General features: G+C 40.8%; 1 protein-coding gene across 5 annotated transcripts in view; it reads right to left on the reverse strand.

The window, feature by feature from the left end:
• Window positions 1-24,009, reverse strand: part of LOC126248033 (R3H domain-containing protein 4-like) — a 96,013-nt gene that overhangs the window by 20,472 nt on the left and 51,532 nt on the right. For 3 of the 5 annotated variants that reach the window (XM_049948644.1, XM_049948641.1, XM_049948640.1), the window contains exons 4-5: window positions 21,475-21,645; window positions 18,780-18,921 (exon numbers count right to left, since the gene is read on the reverse strand). In XM_049948644.1, the coding sequence (XP_049804601.1) occupies window positions 18,780-18,921; window positions 21,475-21,645 (313 nt within the window). Of the gene's footprint in view, window positions 1-13,978; window positions 14,104-18,779; window positions 18,922-21,474; window positions 21,646-24,009 lie in introns of those variants that run through there. The other 2 variants (XM_049948642.1, XM_049948645.1) reach the window with 2 other exon arrangements.

The raw sequence follows: 24,009 nt of genomic DNA on the forward strand, positions 1-24,009 counted from the left end.
AGCACGGTGCAACCCCACAAGGGGTTATGGGCATTAAAATCTCCCAAAAGTAGGAAAGGTTTAGAGAGTTGATCAATCAGTGCAGTTAATAGATTCTGGGATACTACACCATCTGGAGGAAGATACACATTGCAGACAGTTATTTCCTGTGTCATCCTTATTCTGACAACCACAGCTTCGAGAGGGTTTGGAAGGGGAACAGGTTCACTAAAGACTGAGTTTAGGACATAAATGCAAACTCCACCTGACACTATTACAGTCACTATGGTTCCTGTGGTATCTCTTATAGCTGCAGAGGGCAGGGGTCCGCATTGCGGGGAACCACGTTTCCTGGAGGGAAATGCAGAAAGCAGGTATAAAGCTTAACAGTTGCCGAGGCTCAGCCAGGCGGTGGAAAAAACTGCCACAATTCCACTGGAGGAAGACGTCATCTTGAGATGGGGGAGGCGTGGAACATTCAATGAGGCAGTTTACGCCTCAGTGTCACCTGCTGCCACCGATTTTTTTCCTGAGCAATCTATATCCATTTTGTCTGACAATCCGACAAGATCTAGGTCCTCAGACAGATCTAGGTCCGCAGACACAGAGCTTGTAGGTAATAGTGGTGTGGGTGCCACTGGAATTTCCTTGGTCTTGGGAACCTTCTTTTTGGATTTCTCTCACTGTTCCTTGGGGTTCCCTGGCTGAGAGGACTTCACTGATTCAGTCTCCGGGACTGAGGATGAGCCTGAAGCCCTGCGACCAGCTGCTTTTGGGGTCTTCAGGCACTGGCGGGTGTCATTTTTCCCACTAGGAAAAACCTGGGAAGGGAGTGACCCAAGGGACCCCTTCCTAGCGAGAGCAGCCGAAGAAGTTGTACACTTCTCCAGCTTAGAAGTGGGGATAAATGTCCCTGATGACGGGGGGGGGGGGGGGGGGTGTTGCTCCTGTAGGTGGTGCAGGAGCAAAAGGGAGGCAAGTGTACCCCCTCCCTCCCCCCCCCCCCCCACCACCACCACCATCAAGGGGGCAGGTGTAGTCTTCTGGCTCAGAGATGACTGGGTTTGGTGGAGCTGATTGGGTGTAGTGGCGGTGTAAGACTATGCCATGCGCACAGGATGTAGGCGCCCAAATTTCCTCTTAGCCTCACTATACGTCAATCGGTCCAGGGTCTTGTACTCCACGATTTTCCTTTCTTTCTGGAGAATCCTGCTGTCTGGCGAACAAGGCGAATGATGCTCTCCACGGTTGACACAGATGGGAGGTGGGGCACATTGAGTATTGGGATATGATTGGCATCTACAATCTCGACATGTGAGACTGGAAGTACAGTGGGAAGACATATAACCAAACTTCCAACATTTAAAGCACCACATTAGGGGAGTGATATAGGGTTTCGCATCACAGTGGTAGACCATCACCTTGACCTTCTCGGGTAATTTATCACCCTCAAAGGCCAAGATGAAGGCACCAGTGGCAACCTGATTATCCCTCGGACCCCTGTGGATACGCCGAATGAAATGTACTCCTCACCGTTCTAAATTGGCATGCAGCTCATCGTCAGACTGCAAAAGAAGGTTCCTGTGAAATATGACACCCTGGACCATATTTAAGCTCTTATGGGGTGTGATGGTTACAGAAACATCCCCAGCTTGTCACAAGTGAGTAATGGCCGTGACTGGGCAGAGGATGCTGTTTCGATCAAGACTGACCAAGATTTCATTTTGAACAAGCCCTCCATCTCCCCAAGCTTGTCCTCTAAATGCTCAACAAAAACTGAGGCTTCATCGTCATGAAAGGTTCCCCATCAGCTCTCGAACATACAAGGTACCTTTGTCTAACGTTCCTCCCATGGTGTGGCCAGGGAGGGGAACGATTTGGGGTTGTACTTCTGTGCATTGAATTGAGCCCGTGAACCCTTAGAGACTGCTGGTGTTTGACCACCAGCAAGAGACGATTACTATGCTTCATTGCGTGTCATCCACCCTGATGCCACCCACTCCGCCCTCACCATGGGTGCCACCCAGCCGCACACAGCAAAGGCCACTTTGCAGGATGGCCATTGCCGGAGGTCCCAATGCCACAGGGGGATGGGCATCTTCCCCTTTGGCATACGTGAGAAGTTAACGGTGTAGGTATCAGTAGAGCGATCCCTGTGTGGTCAGGGGCTACAGCCAACAGGGTACATGGCAGCCCCACCACAACGGACTGGCTACCATGCTGGATATCAGGTGCAACCAAGCAAACAAGCCCATTATCAATGACAGTGTAGAAAATGATACTGCACAGTTGTTGGAAAAATACGCACCAGGAGGGTGACCTCGCCCAACAGTTGGAGAATGAGCAGAAGTGCACATCCAGGTCAATGAAGGATGCGATTGTTCTCAGCACGATGGACACGATGCACCATGTAGGGCGCCCTTCCCCAATTGGCTCGCTCTTCGGGATCATTTTGAAAAATGGAGGTAAAACCCTACAGGGGACCATCACAAAGACCGAAATGTGCGATACTCCTTTTAGATGCCTCTTACGACAGGCAGGAATACCTTGGACCTATTCTAACCCCCGGACCCGCAGGGGAGACAAATAATATTTTGTGGTAAATTAACATCAGAGACATGATAAATATTTTATATACAATAGTGACAAGTAAGAACAGTTTCCCATCCATGGGCAAAGAAAAAACTTAACCTCATGATACAAAGTGAGATTTTTCACATAAACTAGTTCAAAGGTATTGGAAATTGACCTTCTTGTAAGTTTCAAGTTTGCATAATGTGCTGATAAAGATGTATGTCAAGAAATAGAATTAGAGACAGTGGACTTGGATTATTGCTATTATGGATGTGTGTGTGTGTGTGTGTGTGTGTGTGTGTGTGTGTGTGTGTGTGTGTGAGAGAGAGAGAGAGAGAGAGAGAAGAGGGTGGGGGGGGGGGCAGTGTGTGCATTAAACTGCAAAGAAATAGTACCCATATTATCTAAGCACCAGAAGCAGCAGCAGCAGCAGCAGCAGCAGCAGCTTGGCAAGTAACAGAGTAATGAAACAAACAAACAAACAAACTTTGAGAACACCCTCTCATAGTTTAGCTGTACACAACTCTTCCACATCTTAGATCAACCTTGCATGAACTTCTGCTGCGAATTAAGAGATTGGAACAATGGACATGAAAAAAATTGAATTGTCATTACGAAAATCCATCTGCATGTATTTTTATCATTCAAATAATTTTACATCAGTTAAGCCTCATATAAATGGTACCATTTTAAATTTAAAACAACTCAGATTTGTGTGTGTTTTGTGACAAACTAAAATGGCATCTATACCTTAATGAGAAAAGTCACTTGACAGGAAGCTCTTAAAATCCTAAAATACCTTAGCAAACAAACACGAGGACACAACAGAGGGCTCACCCTCTGCAGTTTTACAAAAGGTTTCTTTGATACAGACTTCAATAAGCAGATATATAACAGGTGTTAGACATTGTCGCATTGAGGGTATTATAGTAATGACCAGCCCTAAAAATAGCCTATGTCATAAAGTTGGAAAACAATCATTTAACCATGAGCTGTCTCAAATATTGGCCCGACCAAGAGAACTTTCAACTGATATGAATTTAGAAATGAAACCAATCATTGTAACTTTGTGCCACAGTTTGAAATAAAGGGGTTATGGGTTATGAGATAGTAATCCTGATCTAATGCACAGCATGTGCAAATAATAAGGCGAGGGGTGGGAGGTGGCATGTTTGAGTACTCCTGCCATCCAAGCATGAAAAGACAAAATAATTATGTTTTTAAATGTTAGAAAACTACACAGTAATGTAGTCCTAGGAAAGTATTATTATAGTTCAGATCCATGACGTACATGAATCTGGAATTGAATTCAACATACAATAGTCTGCTGCCACATACTGTTTGAAAATATGAAAGCTACCAATACTAAGCAAGACAATACCAAAATTCTGTGACACACTTACACAACTTCCCACACTACTACAGTTTCAAATCAACTATACAAATTTCTCACAACACAAAACCAACAATTAAAAAATATAAATGTGTGATGGTTTGCATTGTACTAAGTATGGAATCTAGCTACCATAATATTTACCATATTTACCCGATTATAAGATGAGGGTTTTTCCCAAATTTGTCATTCAAAAAATACGAGGTCGTTTATATTCACAAACTAAACTATTGCTGTGGTCATTAAAATTTTTACACTGTTTAATAGGTTAATATAGGGAAAGTCTTCTATTTGTAGGCCACACTTCGGCTGTAGCCGTTTCATACATATTTATTTTGAACAATCTCGCATTCAAATAAGCTCAAGACTTCCAGGTATGCAGAAAACCTTGATATAGCATCGATCTTGCTTGAACAACCCCACATAGTAATATACACCTCTGGCATAGAGAAACAACTGAAAGATTTGAAAGCAAATAAATCACTAGGTCTGGCTTGAATCCCAATTTGGTTTTACAAATGGACGTGCAAAATTACAGAGCAATATTCCTAACTTTGGTTCGCTGCAAAATCCTTGAACATATAATATGTTCAAACATAATGAACTTTCTAGAGACTGAGAAGCTTTTGTCCACAAATCAGTATGGTTTTAGAAAGCATCGCTTGTGTGAAACTCGGCTTGCCCTATTCCCACATGATATACTGTGAACTATAGATGAAGGTTAACAGGTAGATTCCATTTTTCTACATTTCTGGAAAGCATTTGACATGGTGCCCCATTGCAGGCTGTTAATGTTGGTACAAGCATATGGAACAAATTCACAGAGACGTGAGTGGCTTGAAGACTTCTTAAGTAATAGAACCCAGTACGTTGTACTCAATGGTTGATGTCCATCAGAGATGAGGGTATCATCAGGATTGCCCCAATGAAGTGTTATAGGACAACTGTTTTTCTCTATATCCATCAACAATTTGGCAGATAGGGTAGGCAGCAATCTGTAGTTGTTTGCTGATGATGCTATTGTGTACAGTTAGGTGTCAAAGTTGAGTGACTGAAGGAAGATACAAGATGACTTGGACAAAATTTGGAGACAGATCGCTCTAAATGTGGAAAAATGTAAATTAATGTGGATAAGTAGGAAGAACAAACCTGTGATGTTCAGTTACAATATTTGTCAAGTCATTTAAATATCTAGGCGTAACATTGTAAAGCAATGTGAAATGGAACAAGCATGTGAAAACTGTGGTAGGAAAAGTGAATAGCCAACTTTGGTTTATTGGGAGAGTTTTACGAAAGAGTGGTTCACCTGCAAAGGAGGCTGCATATAGAAAGCTGGTGCAACCTATTCGTGAGTACTGTTCAAGTGTTTGGGATCCGTACCAGGTCAGATTGAAGGGAGACACTGAAGCAATTCAGAGGTGGGCTGCTACATTTGTTACCCGCTGATTCAAACAACACGTGTGTTACGGAGATGCTTCAGAAACTTAAATGGGAATCTCTGGAGTGAAGGCGATGTTCTTTTCAAGACACATGTTGAGAAAATTTAGAGGACTGGCATTTAAAGTTGACTGCCAAACGATTCTACTGCCACCAACACTCACTGCGTTTAAGGACCACGAAGGTAAGATTCGAGAAATTATGGCTCATACAGAGGCACATAGATAGTAGTTTTTTCCCTTGGTCTATTTTCGAGTTGAACAGGAAAGGAAATGGCTAGTAGTGGTACAGGGTACCCTCTGCCAAGCACCGTACAGTGGCTTGTGGAATATCTACGTAGATGTAAACAGAGTACAACTGTTATTGTAAGAATAAATTGCAGAGGAATGGCCTGTTGTGGAGATCATACAAACAGATGTCACTAACTTTTGTTCTTTGGGGTACACAGTGCAAAATATGTCTTTCAATGGCATGATTGTTACAGATATCAGCCAGCTACACTGCTCTGCAAATTGTTTTTATTTTGTATCATTCATGATAAGCCCATTTCAGCATATTGCCATCATCAGGTGCTGGTCTTAATATAATGGTCTGTATGATCAGCAAAGTTATAATACATTGTTAGGTGTTTTTACCTTACATTTAACATCATTGCTGTAGTGTCTTTTTTAAGAATCATTACTTTCTCCTACGTGTACACTGGAGACGTATATCCGATTACAGTTGGTTTCAATGTGTGCTATTTCTCTGACAGCTTGCATGACAGTGGATTAGTGACATTGCATGTTTACATAGTTACCATTATAAATAAGTGATATGTGGGAACTCAGTTGTTTATTATTATTATTATTATTATTATTATTTCTTTACTTTCTCAGACGTTAAGTCTGGTTAAGAATGGAAAGTGACGCGGACCTTGATCAAGCGTCACTTCCTATTAACTGTACGGTATGTGTTATATTGCATTTAGGAACTTTTGGGTAATTGAACATGTATCAATAATTACGGATTTCTGTAGTTGTATATACACTCCTGGAAATTGAAATAAGAACACCGTGAATTCATTGTCCCAGGAAGGGGAAACTTTATTGACACATTCCTGGGGTCAGATACATCACATGATCACACTGACAGAACCACAGGCACATAGACACAGGCAACAGAGCATGCACAATGTCGGCACTAGTACAGTGTATATCCACCTTTCGCAGCAATGCAGGCTGCTATTCTCCCATGGAGACGGTCGTAGAGATGCTGGGTGTAGTCCTGTGGAACGGCTTGCCATGCCATTTCCACCTGGCGCCTCAGTTGGACCAGCGTTCGTGCTGGACGTGCAGACCGCGTGAGACGACGCTTCATCCAGTCCCAAACATGCTCAATGGGGGACAGATCCGGAGATCTTGCTGGCCAGGGTAGTTGACTTACACCTTCTAGAGCACGTTGGGTGGCACGGGATACATGCGGACGTGCATTGTTCTGTTGGAACACCAAGTTCCCTTGCTGGTCTAGGAATGGTAGAACGATGGGTTCGATGACGGTTTGGATGTACCGTGCACTATTCAGTGTCCCCTCGACGATCACCAGTGGTGTACGGCCAGTGTAGGAGATCGCTCCCTACACCATGATGCCGGGTGTTGGCCCTGTGTGCCTCGGTCGTATGCAGTCCTGATTGTGGCGCTCACCTGCACGGCGCCAAACACGCATACGACCATCATTGGCACCAAGGCAGAAGCGACTCATCACTGAAGACGACACATCTCCATTCGTCCCTCCATTCACGCCTGTCGCGACACCACTGGAGGCAGGCTGCACGATGTTGGAGCGTGAGCGGAAGACGGCCTAACGGTGTGCGGGACCGTAGCCCAGCTTCATGGAGACGGTTGCGAATGGTCCTCGCCGATACCCCAGGAGCAACAGTGTCCCTAATTTGCTGGGAAGTGGCGGTGCGGTCCCCTACGGCACTGCGTAGGATCCTACGGTCTTGGCGTGCATCCGTGCGTCGCTGCGGTCCGGTCCCAGGTCGACGGGCACGTGCACCTTCCGCCGACCACTGGCGACAACATCGATGTACTGTGGAGACCTCACGCCCCACGTGTTGAGCAATTCGGCGGTACGTCCACCCAGCCTCCCGCATGCCCACTATACGCCCTCGCTCAAAGTCCGTCAACTGCACATACGGTTCACGTCCACGCTGTCGCAGCATGCTACCAGTGTTAAAGACTGCGATGGAGCTCCGTATGCCACGGCAAACTGGCTGACACTGACGGCGGCGGTGCACAAATGCTGCGCAGCTAGCGCCATTCGACGGCCAACACCGCGGTTCCTGGTGTGTCCGCTGTGCCGTGCGTGTGATCATTGCTTGTACAGCCCTCTCGCAGTGTCCGGAGCAAGTATGGTGGGTCTGACACACCGGTGTCAATGTGTTCTTTTTTCCATTTCCAGGAGTGTATATGTTTGGATGTAGCTGTATTGCGTTGATGTACTGGTGGATATTGTGTGGTATGACTCCTGTAGTTGATAGTATAATTGGTATGATGTCAACTTTATCCTGATGCCACATGTCTTTGACTTCCTCAGCCAGTTGGATGTATTTTTCAATTTTTTCTCCTGTTTTCTTTTGTATATTTGTTGTATTGGGTAAGGATATTACAATTAGTTGTGTTAATTTCTTCTTTTTATTGGTGAGTATGATGTCAGGTTTGTTATGTGGCGTTGTTGTATCTGTTATAATGGTTCTGTTCCAGTATAATTTGTATTCATCATTCTCCAGTACATTTTGTGGTGCATACTTGTATGTAGGAACTTGTTGTTTTAAAAGTTTATGTTGTAAGGCAAGCTGTTGATGTATTATTTTTGCGACATTGTCATGTCTTCTGGGGTATTATGTATTTGCTAGTATTGTACATCCGCTTGTGATGTGATCTACTGTTTCTATTTGTTGTTTACAAAGTCTGCATTTATCTGTTGTGGTATTGGGATCTTTAATAATATGCTTGCTGTAATAGCTGGTGTTTATTGTTTGATCCTGTATTGCAATCATGAATCCTTCTGTCTCACTGTATATATTGCCTTTTCTTAGCCATGTGTTGGATGCGTCTTGATCGATGTGTGGCTGTGTTAGATGATACGGGTGCTTGCCATGAAGTGTTTTCTTTTTCCAATTTACTTTCTTCGTATCTGTTGATGTTATGTGATCTAAAGGGTTGTAGAAGTGGTTATGAAATTGCAGTGGTGTAGCCGATGTATTTATATGAGTGATTGCCTTGTGTATTTTGCTAGTTTCTGCTCGTTCTAGAAAGAATTTTCTTAAATTGTCTACCTGTCCATAATGTAGGTTTTTTATGTCGATAAATCCCCTTCCTCCTTCCTTTCTGCTTAATGTGAATCTTTCTGTTGCTGAATGTGTGTGATGTATTCTATATTTGTGGCATTGTGATCGTGTAAGTGTATTGAGTGCTTCTAGGTCTGCGTTACTCCATTTCACTACTCCAAATGAGTAGGTCAATATTGGTATGGCATAAGTATTTATAGCTTTTGTCTAGTTTCTTGCTTTCAATTCTGTTTTCAGTATTTTTGTTAGTCTTTGTCTATATTTTTCTTTTAGTTCTTCTTTAATATTTGTATTATCTATTCCTATTTTTTGTCTGTATCCTAGATATTTATAGGCATCCGTTTTTTCCATCGCTTCTATGCAGTCGCTGTGGTTATCCAATATGTAATCTTCTTGTTTAGTGTGTTTTCCCTTGACTATGCTATTTTTCTTACATTTGTCTGTTCCAAAAGCCATATTTATATCACTGCTGAATATTTCTGTTACCTTTAGTAATTGGTTGAGTTGTTGATTTGTTGCTGCCAGGAGTTTTAGATCATCCATGTATAGCAAATGTGTGATTTTGTGTTGGTATGTTCCAGTAATATTGTATCCATAATTTGTATTATTTAGCATGTTGGATAGTGGGTTCAAAGTAAGGCAGAACCAGAAAAGACTTAATGAGTCTCCTTGGTATATTACACGCTTAATCTGTATTGGCTGTGATGTGGTATTATTTGAATTTGTTTGGATATTAAGTGTGGTTTTCCAATTTTTCATTACTATGTTTAGAAACTGTATCAATTTAGGATCTACTTTGTATATTTCCAATATCTGTAGTAACCATGAGTGGGGTACACTATCAAAAGCTTTTTGGTAATCAATGTATGCGTAGTGTAGCAACCTTTGTTTAGTTTTAGCTTGATATGTCATCTCTGCATCTATTATCAGTTGCTCTTTACATCCTCGTGCTCCTTTGCAGCAGCCTTTTTGTTCTTCATTTATAATTTTGTTCTGTGTTGTATGTGTCATTAGTTTCTGTGTAATGACTGAAGTTAATATTTTGTAGATTGTTGGTAGGCATGTTATGGGGCGATACTTAGCTGGGTTTGCTGTGTCTGCTTGATCTTTAGGTTTCAGATAAGTTATTCCATGTGTAAGTGTATCAGGGAATATGTATGGGTCTGCAATGTAACTGTTAAATAATTTAGTTAGATGTGAATGTGTTGAGTTGAACTTCTTTAGCCAGAAATTTGCTATTTTATCATTTCCAGGGGCTTTCCAATTGTGCGTAGAATTAATTGCTCGGGTGACTTCATGTTGCAAAATTATCACTTCAGGCATTTGTGGTATCATCTTGTATGAGTCTGTTTCTGTTTGTATCCACCGTGCACGCATGTTATGTTGTACCGGGTTTGACCATATGTTGCTCCAGAAGTGTTCCATGTCTGTTATGTTTGGTGGATTGTCTATTTTTATGTGTGTTATCTATTGTTTGGTAAAATTTCTTTTGGTTTGTGTTGAATGTTTGGTTTTGTTTCCTTCTATTTTCACTTTTTTTGTATCTTCTAAGTCGTTTGGCCAATGCTTGTAATTTCTGCATCTTTTCATCTAATTGCTCTATTGCTTCTTGTTGTGAGATTTTACCTAACCTTTTTCGTTTTTTGTCTGATATTTCATTTCTTATAAATTGTGTTAGCTGTCCGATGTGTTTTCTCAGTTTTTCTATTCTGATCTGTAGCCTGTGTTGCCATGCTGGTTTTGTGGGTTTCTTCTGTGTGTTGGTTGGTTCTGATCTCTGCCTAGTGTGTATATTTAGTGTAGTGAGTGCTCCTACATAAACCAGTAGTTGTAACTCTTCCATAGTTGTGTATTCATTTATTTTGTTGTGTATGATTGTGTTGATAGTTTTTATTGTTGTTTCGACTTGTGGGTTATTTGGTGGTCTATGCAAGAATGGTCTAATGTCTGTATTTGTGTCTTTGTATTGTATATATGTCAACTGAAATTTTTCTTCTATATCTAACATGTGTGCCACTTCATGTTCTATTTGTGCTTGTGCTGGTGGCTGTCTTAAGATTTCGTTTTCCTCTGATTGTTTAATTGATGCGTGTTGTTCTTTGTTTGTTTGCTCTGGGATGTTTGAGTCCATTACTGTATTTTCTTCTTCTTCTAATTGCACATTATTTTGTTCCAGTATTTGTTGTACTTGTTGTTTGATGTTTTCTAATTCTGACTGGGATATACTGTTACTTTTTATTATTACATGGATCTGATCAGCTAGTCGTTGTTCTGTTAAAAATTTTAATTCCGGGTATCTGGTAATAAATGTTGTGTATACTTGTGATCTGTATCCAGTTGTGTTGGTTCCTAGGTTTGTTGCTTGGTAATAACAGAACATGAGGTGTTGATTAACTTCATCTGACCATCTCATCCTCTGTCTTTGTTTTCCTTCCAGGGTGGTTGCAGGAAGCATATCCTGCAAAACACCTCTATTTGGATTTAAATCATTTTCCAGTTGGCTAGCAGTGTCATTACCATTGTGGGCGGACATAGGGTTCAAGCGTCGTCCCCGACCATGACGGCGTTTGTCCGAGGCTTCTTTAGTTCTGTCCTGAACCAAGTAATCACACTAGAAGGGGGGTTAGCCCTATTAGTGGTTTGTTCTTTTCGTCGCCTTTTACGACTGGCAGAACATACCGGAGGCCTATTCTTTTCCCGGGCCTATTATTATTATTATTATTATTATTATTATTATTATTATAGGTTTGGTTCAAATTATGTTTTTTGCCTGGAGTTTGGTTTAGTTATATTTGAGATTTTTATTTTGCATTTTTAATTCTTTCTTAACGATTTTGTTATTGTCTTCGATTTATGTTGGTGTTACGACTGCGTTATATTCTTCACGTTATTATTGCTGTTACTATGGATGTGTGTTATTTAGCGTCCCCGATTTATTACTTTACCTGTTTAAAGTTTTCTATGTACTTTTTGTGCTTTAGGTTAGTTTGTTCGTCCAGTAAATTTTTAGAGTTATGTATGCATGCCAATGTATCTCTTATTTCCTCATGGATGTTCCCTCCTGCATAATATGGAGGATTTCTAGTGCTTTGTCTATAGGTTTTACATAGTGTTTTTCTGTTTGTAGATGTTGAAAAAAACGTGGATGGGTTGTTTTTACTATCTCTGGTGTGCTCTTCATATTTAATTTTGAAGTTTCTGCTGGTTTGTCCTATGTAGAATTTGTGGCATGTGTAACACATGCATACAGCAACCCTACAAATTTACTGAACGAATAAACCCACCTAAAGCACAAAAAGCACATAGAAAACTTTATTCACATTACAAATCAAGAAAATGGGTAAAGTAATAAACCAGAGCCGCTAAATAACACTATCCACAGTAACAGCAATAATGACATGAAAAGCATAAAACAAAGACATAACACCAACATTAATCATAGGCAATAACAAAATTATTATAAAAAAATTGAAAATGTAAAATAAAAATTTCAAATAAAACTAAAACAAACTCCAGGCAAAAACATGATTAGAAACAAACCACCACTTATTTATACTGGTAACTATGTGAACATGTAATATCGCTGATCCACTATCATCCAAGCTGTCAGAAATATAGTATACATGGAAACCAACTAAAATCAGATATACATATCCTGTGTACACCTAGGAGAAAGTAGCGATTCTTAAAAAGACACTATAGCAATGATGTTACATGTAAGGTAAAAACACCTAACGATGTATTATAACTTTTCTGATCATAGTTACAGACCAATATATTAAGACCATCACCTAATTATGTATTTAGAGAGCACCTGATGATGGCAATGTGCCGAAATGGGCTCACTGTGAATGACACAAAATAAAAACAACTTACAGACCAGTGTAGCTGACTGATATTCATAATAAGATGTCACTGAACTGTGGGACGAGTGGAAGTTAGAGAACTGGACAGAATTGTAATTGCGACCTGTTGTTACATATGACCTGCACGCTGCTCAAGCTCAGCACTATGGAACACTGGAGGAGGGACAGTGACAGCAGCTTGGCTGGGAACTACAATGAGTGCCAGGAGGGGAGTGTTGAGTGGGCAGCAAATTTTGTCATGCAGCCAACCACGAGCATGAATACTGTGTACTTTGACTGTTTATAAACATCTACCATGTTTAAATGGCAGTTTGTCTGAATCCATTTGTACATGCAATCGAACTGACCTTAAAATTGGATAAATACTCAACAACATCATACAATTATGCACAAGATGCTGAAAGTCTGGATTACGGCCAGTGGCATACTTACAAGTTTCGTGCAGCAATGCTGTTGGTGCTAACCATGAGATATGACGGGTAGGATAAGGGTGTGTCAGTTGCTAGTTCTACACAGCCAATGAGAGGTGGATGATATGTTTGGAAGCAAGAAACATTTTAACATCTTCACATCAACATAGACGTGAAAGCCACTGTGTGTTCAGAGAAAAAAAAAAAAAAAAAAAAAAAAAAACACAGCTATGGTCTCAGCGAACTACTTGTGACAATAAAGATAAAAGTTTCGCAGATGTCTTGTTACAATGGTGATTAAAAACTGTGGTACCACAGATGACAAGCTAAGTAAACAAAAATGGCAATGAAGTTAAAAATTAAACAATTTCTTTTTATTTCTCCTTGTATTAGTAAAAATTAAGACAGTAAATGGTATAAGTTCTAGAATTGATATGTTACCTTTTCAGGCTGATACCTTGCATCAATAAAAGTTTGTAATTTTGATTTGTCAGAATACATTAAAAAAATAAATTTATCTCAAGAAGCCCAAAAAAAAAAAAAAAAAAAAAAAAGGGTGGTATCTTCTATTGAGGGTTGTCTTATACTCGGGTAAATATGGTACATCACATATAACATGATAAAACTGCTTTACAATAATTACTGATTATCATAGTATCAGCTACAGCCCATAGTTTTGTGCTTTATGATGTAAGCTTCAGTCAAATTGTGCTTTACTAAAGCAAAATAATATTCAACTAATCATAATCCTCATTTTTTTCCTTTGTTCATGCACAATTATGATGCTAATATTCACATATTCAATTAACTGTGCTTATATCCTATCCTCTTTAACACCACCACCAACACCATTACTATTGCGAAACAGGTCAAACAACAAAGGTTACTGTTAAATAACTGAGTTTCCATACACAAGATGTCTTAGGACAAGCTAAACCCTTCATCACCTAATCAAAATAATTCCCATTTTGATATACCTGAGGCAACATACCTATGTACATGTTGTCTCATTTCTGCTGCCACAGAACTCTGAAGACCAGTGCTCTGAAAAATGATGAATCTCACTAACAATTATCTTGCACTTTCATTTTCATGAATTTATTTCTTGTGCATCTGTAATAAACACATAGGTTCAATATAACCTTTCTCAGTTTTCTTTAGATCCATTACAGAACATGTACAGGTCCTCTCCTCATTATGACAGAAATAATCTACATTACAACACAAGTCATCTTGGCACAACTATATTAAACACTTGGTGACATCCTCAACAATGTATTTAGTTTGCAAGCTTTGTATTTAAGTTTTTTTTAAATGCGAACATTTTTAGGTTAGGCTTTACCATGATTGTTACTCACATAAAAGTTTTTATTGTTTACAGTATATAACAGTCTTTATATTAAGCAAGCTGACTTGACTGGTCTGCAACCTAACCAAATTCCCCACAGATTTCTCAGATGTGTGTGTTTGTCAGATACTGTCCCTCACAGTGAATTTATTTTTTCCTCCCTCTCTCTTACTATACATTTCTCGAGAATTTAACATCACATCAGCAGTACAATCATTAATGGAACATCACTTCACATTTTTCCTGAGATTGAAAAATGCGTCTGTTGAAGGAAATGCCCCAGCATTTACCTAGATAAAGTATAGCTACCTGAACTAAGGTGATATCAAATAAAGATTTGTTCTGAATAACAATTCAGTTATTATGTCACAGTGCAACCAACATGGTTAGGTCCAATGTTCCACAAACATGAATATCATTGTTGTTGTTGTTGTTGTTGTTATTGTTGTTGTGGTCTTCAGTCCTGAGACTGGTTTGATGCAGCTCTCCATGCTACTCTATCCTGTGCAAGCTTCTTCATCTCCCAGTACCTACTGCAACCTACATCCTTCTGAATTTGCTTAGTGTATTGATCTCTTGGTCTCCCTCTACGATTTTTACCCTCCACGCTGCCCTCCAATGCTAAATTTGTGATCCCTTGATGCCTCAAAACATGTCCTACCAACAGATCCCTTCTTCTAGTCAAGTTGTGCCACAAACTTGTCTCTTCCCCAATCCTATTCAATACCTCCTCATTAGTTACGTGATCTACCCACCTTATCTTCAGCATTCTTCTGTAGCACCACATTTCGAAAGCTTCTATTCTCTTCTTGTTCAAACTATTTATCATCCATGTTTCACTTGCATACATGGCTACACTCCATACAAATACTTTCAGAAACGACTTCCTGACACTTAAATCTATTCATTAGAGAAAACAATTTCTCTGCATTGCCCCAATACTCAAATTCTCCAATGTATTTCCAAACATGACTAACATGAAACTTCCTGGCAGATTAAAACTGTGTACCATACCCAGACTCAAACTCAGGACCTTTGCCCTTCGCAGGCAAGTGCTCTCCTGACAGAGCTACGTAAGCACAATTCACGACCCATCCTCAAATATTTACTTCTGCCAGTACCTCATCTCTTACCTTTCAAGACCCCACTGGTGGGTGTCCACTTTTCCACTGGTGTGAACTTGCGAAGGGAGGTCCCCAAGTGACCTCTTCCTGGTGAGGGAAGCCGAAGAAGTCTTATGCTTCTCTGGCTGGGAAGTGGGAACTGATGTCCCCGATGGTTGGGGAGGGGTTTGTTCCTGAAGTAGATGGAGCAGGAGCAACAGGGAGTGAAGTGCCCCCCACAATCAAGGAGGCAGGTGCATTCTGATGGATCATAGAGCCAACCGTACGTGACGACATGGGAGATGGGAGAACCGTTGTTGCAGCAGCGGCGTAGGTTGACGTCATTGGCACAGGATGTAGCCTCTCATATTTCCGCTTAGCCTCAGTGTAGGTCAGGCGGTCCAGGCCCTTATATTCCATGATCTTCCGATCTTTCTGGAATACCCTACAGTCCAGCGAGCAGTGGGAATGGTGTTCTCTGCAGTTAACACAGATGGGAGGTGGGGCACATGGAGTATTGGGATGCGAAGGACGTCCACAATCTCGACACGTGATGACGGAAGTACATCGGGATGACATATGCCCAAACTTCCAGCATTTAAAACACCGCATCGGAGGAGGGATATATGGCTTCACATCACAGCGGTAAACCATCACCTTGACCTTCTCGGGTAAGACATCACCCTCGAAGGCCAAGATGAAGGCACCGGTGGCTACCTGATTATCCCTCGGACCCCGATGGATGCGCCAGACCAAGTGAACACCTCATCGTTCTAGGTTGGTGCGTAGTTCATCATCTGACTGCAGAAGAAGATCCCTGTAGAATATAATACCCTGGACCATGTTTGAACTCTTATGGGACATGATGGTAACTGAAACATCCCCCAACTTGTCACAAGCGAGCAACCTCCGTGACTGGGCAGAGGATGCTGTTTTGATTAGAATTGACCCAGAGCGCATTTTGGACAAGCCCTCCACCTCCCCGAACTTGTCCTCTAAATGCTCCACAAAAAACTGAGGCTTTGTTGACATAAATGATTCACCATCTACTCGCATACAGACAAGGCACTAAGGTGAATAATCTGTACTGCCGTCTTTAGCCATATGTTGCTCCCATGGAGTGGCTAGGGAGGGAAATGATCCCTGATCATATTTCTTGCCATTGAGGTTAGACCTCGATCACTTAGAGACTGCTGGTGGAGGCCCACCAGCGAGAGATGATGTGCCACGCTTCATTGCGGGTCATCCGCCCTGATGCCACCCACTTCGACCAGGGGCTCTCACCATGGGCGCCACCCAGCCATTGCAAAGACCACCTGGCAGGATGGCCTTTGCCAGTAGTCCTGATGCCCCAGAGGGATAGGCATCTACTACTCGGCATACGTGGGGAGGTAGCAGCTCAGGCATCAGCAGTGCGAGCCCTGTGTAGTCAGGGGGCTACCACAAAGAGGGTACATGACGACCCCACCACAACGGACTGGCTACCATGCTGGATGTCGGGTGTCGAATATCCATGTATATCACAAGGGCGAAGATGGAAGTGCACAATGGAGGAAATGTATGCTAACCGGGACACACTGCAGCTGATGTGGCCAGAAGCTCGGTGTAAGTCCAACTCCATGACAATATCGGATGTGCCAGATCTTAGGGCAAGATGGATTTAGGATGCACCACGTAAGGCGTCCTTCCCCAAATGGTACACACAAACGGAAAATTTTGAAATGTAGTGGTCTAACCCCTTAGGGGACCATCACATTAAGGCCGAAACGTTTGAGACTCCTTTTAGTCACCTCTTAGGAGAGGCAGGAATACCGCAGGCCTATTCTTACCCCCGGACCCACAGGGAGTCCAGATGGATATAGGGTTGAACTGTGGTTCTCCTAACCACTGAGCATACTGCCAGCCAGCCAATCTCACTTTCAGCCCCTCACACTGCCAGCTGGGCCAAGTGAACTCCCATCGGAATGCGATGCTAGCTTTAGTTGTTGGCTCCTGATGCTACTCAGTGCCTTGACAGGATGCTGGGGACCCCACGGCATGTGCAACCTTCAAGGGTGCCACTTCTATGATACCAACATGAAGACGATGTGGGTCCACACCAAGCTATGCCACACAGCAAGAGTGCACACCTGTAGCTGCACTAAGCTTGTTTTGCTGCAGCCACTTCACTTTTCCAATGGACCCCTGCAGCCCTTGTCATACCATCAATCCCACAACGCCCAAGAGGGAGAGCCAAATGCCATCCTGACAACTAGAAGAACAGCTCTTCCAACTCCTCCCCCCCCCCCCCCCCATACCACACTGCACACCACACAATTACACCTCATTTGTCTACCCTGATTTATTATTTCATCTGGACTACAAATCCACTGTGCCACGAATTTGTACATGGTAGTAAGATTTCTAACAAACCTATCCATGTTACACCAGCCTGCAGGTCACCAAGCATTTGGCAAGATATATGAACAGTGCCATACTTTGACAAAACTATGCCCACATTTGTCTCCAACCGGACCTGCACGTTTCTCGATCACAGAGTTTAGTATCAACAAGATCAATGTATTAGGTCAATCTTATCCATAATAAATTTAGCTGAGAGGGTAATATACTGTCTCATCAAGCTGCTTCCTGTGTTGATTGGCAAACGGCCCACCTACATTTGAGGCTCAAAGTAATCCAGTGAAACTGCTACCTTAGGGTTACTAACAGCTGCATGAAATGACTGTCTGGATGGGATACTGGGATCTACCCTAGCTGTTGTTCTCAATTCTCCAATAGATATATCACCTTCTGGTAGCTACAGCAAAGACACATTTGAGTCAATGGTGACAAAGTTCAATCCTTCGAGTCCTTATAACAAATACAGGTAATAACAGTGCTTTGTAGCCCTTGAGTAATTATGTAATTATTTTAAATCCCAACATGTAGCTAAACATTGCTGACAGAATTTATGAATAGCAGAATGGTGAACATTTAACCACCGTCAGTACTTGTAAGGAGCGAAATTCGCCAATAGCTCTCCACTACAGTTTATCTGGTAAATGATGCCTCAAGTTGACGTTTAAGCTGCTGTCTTTCATTTTCAAAACACCAATTGCCATCATTTCTCCAAATATGCAGATGGTTCATTCAGACTCCAGTGTCACTTTTGGGTGTGGTAGTTTGGTCAGCACTATTGTGGTAAAACCACACTCACCTACAGTGTCTATTGCTTCATTTTTATAAACTGTTGTAGCTTTTGTGACCGGCTAATTTTGTGGAAACCAGTGAAAATTTTGTCAGAATTCATTTATGAACTATATTTACAGTAAAAACTGCCACTTTCTAAATGTACTCACTGAAAGAACAGAGCTGGTGATACTGTGATATGGCATGGAGAAGTAATCTTTCAAAACTGGACAGAATTCCTGAAATGTACACACTCTGTGGGGATTTAGAGAAAAAGTTTACAACCTCAGTCTCAAGGTAGGTAAGCATTCCCTGAAAAAAAATTGAAAACAAAATAACATTACAAATGTGATCAATGTAATGGAATGTTCATAATTTAGCAGCACATTGAGCACAAGCATACTGTGAACAGAACAAACTCTACAAATAGTAAGTGTAGAAATGAAAATGGAACAAAAGCCTGGTGGATAAAATCATTTCATGCTGAATAATAAAAAGAGAAACAAAAAGAATACGCAGTTGGAAGAAATTACTTTTACACTTTTATCTTACCCAAAAAGTACACCCCCTGCTCTCTCTCTCTCTCTCTCTCTCTCTCTCTCTCTCTCTCACACACACACACACACACACACACACACACACACACACACACACACACACACACACACACACACACAGAGAGAGAGAGAGAGAGAGAGAGAGAGAGAGATAATATCTAAAATTTATTTTACTCCTACTTCTTGACCATGGCTTTGCCACTCCGGGATCCACAACTGGACAACTGCAATACAAAATACTGCCAGAAAAATGGAAGTATCTATCACAGTTTGTGGAATGTTTAACATATTTTCAACTAACCACTGACACATCAGATTCTGCAACATTATAATACTAAATGCTCATTCTTTTACTGCAAACTAGTATTATTAGGTAAAAGTTATCATTTAAGCAAACTTATTCAGAATATACTGTTTTCTTCCTACAATTAAAAAGTTAGGTAGGACGGAAGACTGAGAAAAATTATACAAATGTACAGAAAAGTCAGAAAAATTGTAGACTCCAAGTGGTATGCCTCAGTGAAAGAATGAAGAGTAAACAACAAGTATTTCACAAGTATCTCTTTGGGTTGCCACTTTGATTTGACTTGTAATATGATATTAGCAACTGTCACTGTTTACTGGTGCTGTTAAGTTAAAATACTTGTATAGGTTGACATTTGTCTTGTGATTTCTAGTACATAATTGTAGAGGCAAGGATTATCCACCACAATAATAATGATGATGATGATGGTGGTGGTGGTGGATGAGAGATGCCTTAAACTGTATATTTGCGTTACACAGCTGTAATACGCATTCTGTATTATGTTTTGAAATACCTGAGGTATGCAAATGCAGTCTATGTGTACCAGCACTGTCAGTGTCTTTTACACCAACACACTGCAAGATGTGTACTGTTTGATCAATGAGAACTAGAATTGCACTCTACCAAAACTACAGTACGGTGGTTTTGGTACACTACACAAATGACATAGTAAAGCGTAGGACTACTGGTAGAACTAGTAGGGAAGAAACATGAATGAATGTTTAAGAGAGAAAATAGGATATAATGGCTTCTCTTTGTTTTTTATTTATTTGGTTGGTTGTTTTGCACATAATTAGAACTGCATGTCTTTTAATAAATAATAAAAATTAGTTGATTTCATAACTTCTCCACTTTTATGTAACCACAGAAATTAATTCTGATGCAAGTACAGTTTACATGCACAAACATAAAAACATTTGTACAATTATTATCGTTATTTTGTACTCAACAGAATGTTCTTCATCATGATCGAAGGAAAGAGTTGTTACCAATAAATGCAAAAGTTGTTTATGAATAACAGAAACATGTTTTACAGAAGTTTGACAAAGTATTGAAGTGATGTTTGATATATTTTTGTTACACTTCTTTTTTTTTACCCTTTTGTTTTTCTAACGCTTTATGATAAATTTGCATCATTCTCTTTATTTTTACAACATCCCTCTGTTTCATGTTACAAATCAACAATTTTTGAATAAAACCTGTATTAAACATTGATAATTTCAATTTTTCTATAAATACTATTTATTCTCACGAAACTACAGGCAGGAGAGTAAGTATGCAGAACAAAAATGTTCCGTGGGTTCCCTGGCCCTTTATATAGCCTCACTCAGTTTCTAGATGGTTCACCACTTCTGGATTTTAGGGGAATATAGTAAGACACTCATTGCAAATGTAAAGAAAGCAAAGGGATCATTATGAGATAACATCCAATAGTACACTACAGATCCAATATACAGGTAATGTGGGTATGACCTTAACTGAGCAAAGCTACCAGGGGAAATCCTGTACACTAAGCTTCCTTTGGCAGTATATGGTAGTTTTATAACTCTAATCTGAGCCCATCTCATAATGGATATTTCCGCAATTCTATTATCTTCAGTTATTAGATTGGTGAACCTAATTGTCCTCCCCAGTCTTCCTTGAACTGAGGCTCCACAAAATAATAATACTGGATGACTCAGAATTCTATAGCAGACATTTCAAGTAGTCTTCTTTCCTTATGAAGAGTGTAGCATTATGAAAACAATATAATTGTCTTTTGATTCCCTATCAGTCTGTACAATTGAAACAATATCCTTACTCTTATCACGAATGGTATTGGAAGAATAGGAAAGAACAAACATATCAGTTGGAAGCTTGAGCCAGCTGATATGGTTATTTTATAACTAAAATCAAATATCTAGTGTTAAGTCCAGTGACGAGCTTAAATATAACACAACGGATCTAACATATTTGTTACACGTATTTTAAATTCTCCAATTAAGGTATCAAAAATAAACTTACCACAGGTACATGAGATCTCTTCAGCACATTTCTGACACCACTTTTAATCCTCTGAAACTCCTTCCCCGCACTGTTCTGAGAGGAGTTAAAAGGGGAAGAGCGTTTTTTTGGGCTGTGTTCAATGATTTTTTTCTGCACTTCTTCACTGCTCTCCATGAATTCATACCATTTCTGAAAAAATACAGTAAATACTAAATGTAAATTCATGAAAAATGCACATTTATATGAAATATAAACCAAAATACATTTGCCAAAGAAATGAACTTATTGCAACTATCATTAAATTAGAGAATTCCTTCTGGTATTGTAAGCACAGTGTTTGGTAGTGCACTACCTGCAAAAATCAGATCCTGGTCCGAATACTGCCCCCTCACAGTTTTAACTTTTCACATATAATCATTATTAAATTATTTTACATACCATTTTTCACAAGTTTAACAACTATGGATCAAAATTCAATGGATCCTGCAATGCATAATGTGTGCTGACACATTGTAACCACAGTCAAGTCCCAATCCAAATGTGGGTCATCAATGAAGTACGACAGTTGTCACCGAAAGTATTTTCATTAAGAACAGCAATGTACAGACAGAACGCAAGTGTTTCTATTTATGCAAACATAAAATATTCCTGACTATGCAATCACAAACCTAAAAAATTTAAAGAACATTCTAGAAATGGTAAATAATAAATAACAAATAATTGCCACAACAGCCAGTGACTCTAACCACTACTCCACAGTGCATGCAACATTTCTCCCTCTCCTGGGGATACAGTTACCTGCTGTTTTGTAAGTTCTCACTGGAGCTGTCCGCCCCTGGTAGCCGAGTGGTCCGCGTGATGGAATGTCATACCTAACGGCCCATGTTTGATTCCCAGCTGGGTCGGATATTTTCTCTGCTCAGGGACTGGGTGTTGTGTTGTCCTTATCATTGTCATTTTATCCCCATCGACTCTCAAGTCACCGAAGTGGCATTACCTCGAAAAAATTGCTCCAAGCTAACGGTCTGCTCGATGGGAGGCCCTAACCACACGGCATTCCCATTCCACTGGAGCTGACTATAGCATCTACATCTTTTCTGTATAGCAGTTCTGGCAGATCCTCAGTTTCTGTTAATGCTGTCACATCCTTTTCCCTATTATGATCACTGAAGGTAGCCCCTCCTGTCAGCAAATGGCGAAAGACAGCACTTCAGTAACTTTTCCAGTAGCCCTAGTTTCTGCAGACATAAAAAATCCATACCAAGTCTCCAGGCCTATATCTCACTGGCTGGTGCTTAGCTTCATTGCACTCTCAGTCCTTCTCCTTGGTGTCCAGAGCCTGTAGGTAAACCAGCTGTCATAGTTATTCAGTCCTTGTGTTGTTTTTCACATAACCATCCTGAGCACTGTTCAGTTCAAATTGGAACAGTGTATCCAATGCTGCTTTGGCCTCATGACCATGGAGCAGAAGCACAGTGTGAAGTATGTAGCGCCTTGCTTCATAGGGCTGTATGTGAATGTTATGGCAGGTAGTTTTGTACCCAAATCTCTGTTCACTATGAATCCACATTGAGAGTATATCTGTCAATGTCTTATTAAAGTGTTCTGTGAGGTCACTCATCTGTGAGTGGTTAGCATTTATTGTGTGAGGGATGACAACATCAATTTACCACTACTGGAAAATTTTCCCATGATCAGAGATCATCACATAGTGTGCTCCATGCTTAAAAATGATGTCTTCTACAAGGAACCTTGCAATTTCTAGACCTTCAGCAGTTGGCACAGCTTTGGTGACAGTTTAGTGGGTGGGGTAGTCAGTGTGGTCTGTTGTCCATAAATTCCCATTTGTCAACTTCAGCAGCCTCCCAAGAAGTCATTCCCAATTCAGTGGAGTTGCACTGTGCAGGTGGAATTGGTACCAGATGTCCTGGAGGTAAATGCAGCATGTGCTTCCATCACTGGCATTCCTTACAGTCTCTCACATAGTGTGTAACAGATTGGTAAAGACATGGCCAGTGATACCCGCATCTGATCCTGTTTAGAGTCTTCATGAATTCCAGATGACCAGATGTTGAACCTCACGGAAAAACTTCAGGATAGCTGGCCATACATGAGTTACCTCATTGAACCATAGTTCCTTTTATACACTGTTCCCTTTTGTAAGTGGAATTCTCCTTTGGTTGGTTCATCCCCCTTCAAGGTTTCTATTCTTTTCATTAATGCTTCCCTCTGTTCAACAGCAACATCATTCAAGGCAGTGGTACCAGATTTTGTTCACCCTGCTGTGTTCTGCCAAAAGATTCCTTGAAAGGCAGTCACGTGTTCTCATGTTTGCAGCCACTTTTATATATCACTGGGATATCATACTCCTGAAGCCTAAATGCCCATCTCGGCAGTCCACCTGATGGACCTTCAATGCTGGTCAGCCAGCAGAGAGAGTGGTCATCTGTCACAACAATGAATGGTTTGCCAAATAAAGATAACAGGGACTTGTTGATGGCCCACAGAACTGCAAGGCAGTTGTAGAGTCCTTTACCTCATATTGCGAGAGTA

The sequence above is a fragment of the Schistocerca nitens genome, chromosome 3, assembly GCF_023898315.1.
Source record: "Schistocerca nitens isolate TAMUIC-IGC-003100 chromosome 3, iqSchNite1.1, whole genome shotgun sequence".
Classification (NCBI taxonomy): Eukaryota; Metazoa; Arthropoda; class Insecta; order Orthoptera; family Acrididae; genus Schistocerca; species Schistocerca nitens.